Here is a 6000-nt window from a genome sequence, read left to right as displayed (position 1 = left end):
CCCAGTTTGTGCTGTGCTTGCGGCGCGTAGCTGTGTCAGACATTTCCTCCAAGATGAGGTCTTCCCAATGTAAACTTAACGCATTCCTCGATCCTTCCATGTCAAGTCGTGCATCTCTCAGAGTATATTCTTCCAAGAATACGTAGGGAGTGAAACACATCATATGGAGATGAATATGGGTTTAGGGCACCGTATCCATATCTTTGGACGGTTAAGAGGGAAGTTGACTTGGGTCTGGGTGAAATTGTACCTGGAGTAATACTAGTGAGAAAACCAATTTCAACCGATGCAGATTGTTCACGACGCACTTTTCAGTCAATTTATATAGAACGGCAAATGGGTGTATGAAAGCACTCGGGCAATTACACATGATTTTCGCACAAGTAGCTTGGCTTTGGGTAGGTACTATATGCTTGCTTCTATGTCACTTAACGAACCTAGACGAGTTCACTTTTATCGACAATGGCACTATTATGCTTATGATGAGAGCATTCCCGGCCACTGGGTATAAATTGAGTAAACCCAAGAGGGGCGGTGATTCACTTTGAAGCAAAGAGGGAGAACTACATGGACCCTGCTTAATTTGAACGCCAATCCCCCATGCCCTCCTCTTATAACGTCAAATCCACCAGCTGAGACCCAATCTTGTTCACATCCGCCTCCGAGTCGGGCGTCGCCCGGGCACTGCCACCTCGTTTTGCCCACCGCTCTGCGATAATCTTCATCACCTCCTTCTGTGGACTCCCAGGGTGCTCCTTCTTCAGCACCTTCATCTGCTCTTTGAAGAACTGCTGATACTCGGACGGCTTCCCGGCGGCCCTGGGCGTTGGTTTCGTCTGCTTCAACTGCGCCTTGCAGGAGCCACACCTATGGCGCTCCGGGTTGATGCTCTTGGAGTGGCGCTTGTACTCGAGGCCGCATTCGGTGCACTCCCACACGTACTTGAAATCGATCTCGTACGAGTGCTTCGTCGTCACCTCGATGCCCCGGTCCCCGAACCGCTGGGAACACCTGGCCGCCCAGATCTTGAATTCTTTGCCGTGCGGGTTGCCAGTGATGCCGTTGACCATGAAGTTGGCCAGGTGGCAGAATTCGTGTGCGACAACATTGAGAAGACGGCTTTCGTCGTCAATGACCTTCTCCGCGAGTTCAATGGAAGCGTGATGCTTGTGTATGACTGATTTCTCGGACCCGTCGGCGTGCTTGGTGCGGATAGTTTCGCGCCTCCAATTCGCTCTTCCTGCTGTGGTGTTGAGTTTGGCCGACCATTGGATCTTGACTCCTCCTGTGGACTCGGCCAGAGACTGCAGCTTGCCCTGAGTGATGGTTTCGTCAAGTTCCTGGAGGAAGGCCTGCGCGACGTCGTGTTTCCTCTGCTCGAACGCCTTCTTGCTTTCCTTTCGATTGGCCGTAGCTGTCTTCTGTTCCTTTGCCTTTTTGGGACTTTTCGCCGGACTTCTTTGGGCCGGAGGCAAGATCAGTTTCTTGGGCGAGTGCTCTTCATTCCACTCATCCACAAACTCCTGACTCCAAAACATATCCATACCAGGTCCATGGGGTGTCTTTGGAATACCTGGGAGCTTTTTGGGAGATGCCAGCGACTTGCTGGATGGTCTCGGTGGTGTCAATGGCGGGGTTTTTGAGGGAGCGTCATCTTTTCTAGCCTTGCTCTGCTTCTTTGGTGGTTCGGCTGTGCTGCATCATGGTGTTAGTATGTCATAATGCCACTTACGAGACGGCTCTTACATGTCTAGCCGGCGAAGAGCATCCGCCATATCTTCAGTGAGATCTACGATCGCTGACTGTGGCCGTGTCGATTTCCTCCCAGGCACACTCTCGGTGCTTCGCCCCTTCGGTTTGGTGATCTGTCGAGGTCTGCTTTGACTGGATGGCTTGGGTTTGGGGAAGTCGATTTCTGGTGCAGGCTTCGTGGTTGGCTGGTGCTCCTTCTGTCTCGGTGCGGTTGCCTCTTGACTGCGGCCTGATACTGGACCACGAGCTCTCGAGGCCGTAGAGTCATTGCCAAAGAGTGTCGGGGTACTATCGTCCTCGAACTCTGAGGCGGAGTCCCCAAAGAATTCAGATATGTCGGCCTCGGTAATCTCAGTCTGCTCGTTCGTGCTACCGTCTGATTCGTCGTCCGACTTTGTTGATGAATTCCCCGTTGGCGTTGCGTCCCGACTTCTGACACGCAGCTCCCTCACGCCTACACGGGGCACCTCTTTGGATTTGGCAGGAACATCGAAGAGGTTCTGGCCCTCGTTTCTCGTCGAAAAAGTCCCAAATGGCCTCAACAAGGGGTTGTCTGCCTTTCCACCAAGCTTTCGACGTCGGACTGTCGGCGGCGTAGCCTTCACTGCTGATTTCCCGACACCGGAGTCTTTCAACTTCGATTCATTCCACTGAAGAGCCTCCTCTTCAAGCTGTCTCGACGGTGAAGCATCGTCGTCACTATCAATGCTGGTGGACGTTGTCTGTGTAGGTGCTTTCGTCGGTCGGCGAAATTGTTTACTTCTCTGCAGGACGGCATCTAGGTCGGGGAATTCGTCCTCACTAGACGAGGCAAAGTCGACGTACCCGGCCATGATGGTGAAATATTCGCCGCTTATAGCTGTAAGTCAGATTTCCTCTCCAAGTCTGATTGGCATGGGTGTGGCTTGACATTGCAAGAAAGTATTGCAGAGCCGCCTTGTAGATCGGTGCATGTCTCTGCGTTGCGAGGGGCAACCGTTCGCTGGAAGTGGAATGGCCATTCTGGAAGATTGCCCAATCAAGCTGGTGGAGGACAATAGGCACGTGACTTGGAAGCCATGGCATGCAGACACGTGACAACATTGGATGAGGTGGTGCGTACCGCTTAGATACCTACGGGGGTAAGGTAAAGCAAAATGAGTAACCTGATGAGCTTTTTGCTGGAAAATGAGTATCACTCTGATAATGAAGCTCTGCGTTGAACATGGTATCTTCAACTTGTTCGCTTCTACTAAAGAGCTTTGGCCGTAGTCTCCCATCAAAGCATCAACTGTCAAGGAGCTTTCAGATCACGGTTCGGACCAAGAATGGCCGTTCGAGGCTAGTCCTGAGTTGACAGGCCCCAGGTACCCCTGCAAAGCTGAAGCTTGATGCATTCGAGAAACGATACTGCACATGCACAGCCCTGGACGGAACAACATAATACGTTACAGAGTTGTCCATCAGGACCATTACCAAAAGGGAGACCTGGAGCACACCGACCTTTTGATAGCCAGCCCAGCGTCGCGAGAGATGCCGCCGCGGTGTCTTACAGGCTTGGTAGCCATGAGATCTACCAAGGACAGTGGAAGATGCGACAGGATGTCCTGTAATGCAGCGGTCGATCAGGGACGGGGTGAATGGGTGTGCCAAAACACCGGACCGCTTCTGAGCAGGCAATCGGCACGCACGGAAATTTGATCCCCTTGCCCTAAAGATAAAGTACCGTGTGGCACAGAGGGGGACCCAACCAAATGGAAGCGCGCATTGTTCAGGAAAACAAGATGAGACCCGCACCCGTCAATGGAGGTCGCCCGCCAGCGTCCTGAGACTCCTGTCTTCTTGCCGAAGTCTTCAGGAGTCTAGATGCACGCCGTAATAAGGTATCCGTTGGCAGGCAGAGAAAGGAAACGGGGGGGATGCTGCCCGTGGAGAAGAAGGCCGCGCGGTACGGAGTATGGCATAAGGAGAACGGACTCGAGTCTGAAATTCTGCCCTTACTATACCCTACAGGGTGATTGTTTAACAATCTTATTCCTAATTGCCGTGTCAAGACTCTCCAAGCCAAGAAGGAGCGTCCGGACAGTATCTAACGCCGGCTAGGTATATGCTCAGTACTGACAACAGCGGCATGGTGCTAGCATTGTGAGACAAAGAACAAGAAACAGACGGATTGTGTGGATGTTGCGTCTTATCTGGCCCCTGTCCGCACCGGCGGAACAAAGAAAAACCCCCTGGAACTTTGAGAAGCCCGTTGCTTAAAAGAAATTCTGGCTTTATTTGGACGGGCATCGAACCCGTTGTCCGCTGCGCCACGAAAGCCACCAGCACCGGCGGGCCTTGCTAGAGGGATCTAGCATGAAACCGTAGCCCAACCCAGGCGCTGATGCTGACGCTGATGCTGTTGGCCACTCAACATGCCTGAGATTCCTTAGAGGTTGATAGCTGTAGATACGCAGTAACTGGGGAATGAGATCTGCTCCACGACTGAATTCAAGTTGCTGCGATAATGCCGGGGATTGCTACAACCAGATCGCAGTGGGCTTTTGTATGGCATGCCCATCTCTGCATCGGTTCAAAATGCGTACAGCGCGGCCCATCTGCTTCAGGACGTACGACAAACTGACTGAATATCAATCCCTCAAAGACTATAGACTAGCATGGTCGATTTGTCGTCAGCTAGTCAAAGTGACGTACGTATACACCGTAGGTAGATAAGTAGCAATTTCGGAGGCAGCCCGAAAGCACATCCTGCCGAATCGTTAAAGTCCAACAACTTGTGAGATATTAGGATGCATGGACGGTGGACAAGACCTCTGCCAGTATGGTAGTGATGAAGGAAAAAGGCGAACGACGGACACCCCTCCGATCGAGATCGTTGCGCAAACTCGGAATCCGGCTTTGCAGTGGGTTTTACTCCGTACCGATATTAGCATGGTAGAAAATGGGGATTAGCTGACATTTTGGTGTGTTGCGCTATCGTTCGCAAAGGGAAAAAATCGATTTGCTAGGCATGCCGGAAAATGCCATGGAGGTTCAGCGTGGTATTTTTTTCTTTCTTTCTGTTCGAACCAAGTGGGTTGGGGGACGTGTGTATGACAGCATCATCGTGGACCGTGCGGAACACCAGAGATTGAAGATTCGTATATCCGTACGGAGTAGACCCCTTAGATAGGTATTCGTAAATTCATACGCATTCATCCGCATTAGAAAAGAAATAGTCGGGAAAAGAACGAATAATGAGGAGCGGCGGGCAAGAGGTAGTTGCGAGACCCCGACGCCAAGACAAGCACTGCGCCTTGTTTGAATCTTGTTGTTCGGTGAGTTGTCCAAGTAATACTTTCCCTACCACGATGCGGATAGTGTGCCATAAGGTACTCCGTAGATGATGGTGGTGTTTTTCCAAGACTCTGATTGACTCGTTCTAAAGCCGGTACCTGCATCCGAACAACACATCCACAATCGCGCCCGCGTCCAATTCAGGTTGGGTTTACCACCCATTTCGTTATCGTTAGCGTTGGCGCATCCCCCCCCCCTCTCCGCCCCCCTTCCCAGTCACCAATGTGCACACTTACACTGCAGGCCTCCTTTTCGGCTTCGATTATTAGCCCCGCCAGCCTTCCACGCCCGCTTTCCCACCCACCTTTCGCCCCCACTCTCCCGCCTCCCCTCCAGTCTCCAGAGGCTCCAGGTTTCTGACCCAGGCACAACCAGGCTCCAAATCCTCCGGGACGCCCCAATTTCAATGGATGCACGGATGGTGAGTGCATCGTGATGTTTAGAATCCCCTTCGTACTGTTGCGGTCGCCTCTGTGGGTATTTGAGTGTGTTCACATGTATAAATATTTTCCCTTGCGTCTATTCTATATCCATTCAGAACAAGCAGAACCATAGAGACAAATCCATGGAGTGAGGGCGAAATTCATTCAGCTTACTAGCACTGCCCACAGTACGGATATACGAATACATCTTGACATAGGAGGCCGCTCATGAAATAAACAGTGGACCAGCAAGCGCGGATGGGTCTCCATAGCACTTTGAAGTTTGTGCATCGAAATGGAAACAAATCGACAAATCGTTCATCGTCTTTCCTCTGGGGCAAATTTCGCACTCGGCACAACTGTCGTCATTCCACTGGCACCACCATGCCACCATGGGCCTGTAAGGTAGTATCATACCATCTTATGTACCTCAAGCTCAGGGTACATGCTTTGGAGAGTTCACTCACGTCGCCTTCTTTCTGGGGTGACTGTCAAGCAAGTTTTGAGC

At 51.6% G+C, this 6000-nt stretch overlaps 1 protein-coding gene across 1 annotated transcript; it reads right to left on the bottom strand.

Annotated features, from left to right (window-relative positions):
- Positions 1-611: 611 nt before the first annotated feature.
- Positions 612-2585, bottom strand: BDP55DRAFT_557035 (SprT-like family-domain-containing protein; the record flags this gene model as incomplete). The annotated part of the gene is made up of 2 exons (XM_060569655.1): positions 612-1695; positions 1747-2585. 2 exons carry the CDS (start codon positions 2583-2585, stop codon positions 612-614), a joined length of 1923 nt encoding a protein of 640 aa, XP_060427057.1.
- Positions 2586-6000: the final 3415 nt, after the last annotated feature.

The sequence above is a fragment of the Colletotrichum godetiae genome (assembly GCF_030913485.1).
Source record: "Colletotrichum godetiae strain CBS 193.32 chromosome Unknown BDP55scaffold_33, whole genome shotgun sequence".
NCBI lineage: Eukaryota > Fungi > Ascomycota > Sordariomycetes > Glomerellales > Glomerellaceae > Colletotrichum > Colletotrichum godetiae.
The sequence above is the reverse complement of the archived record's forward strand: the minus strand, read 5'-3'. Positions and strand labels throughout refer to the sequence as shown.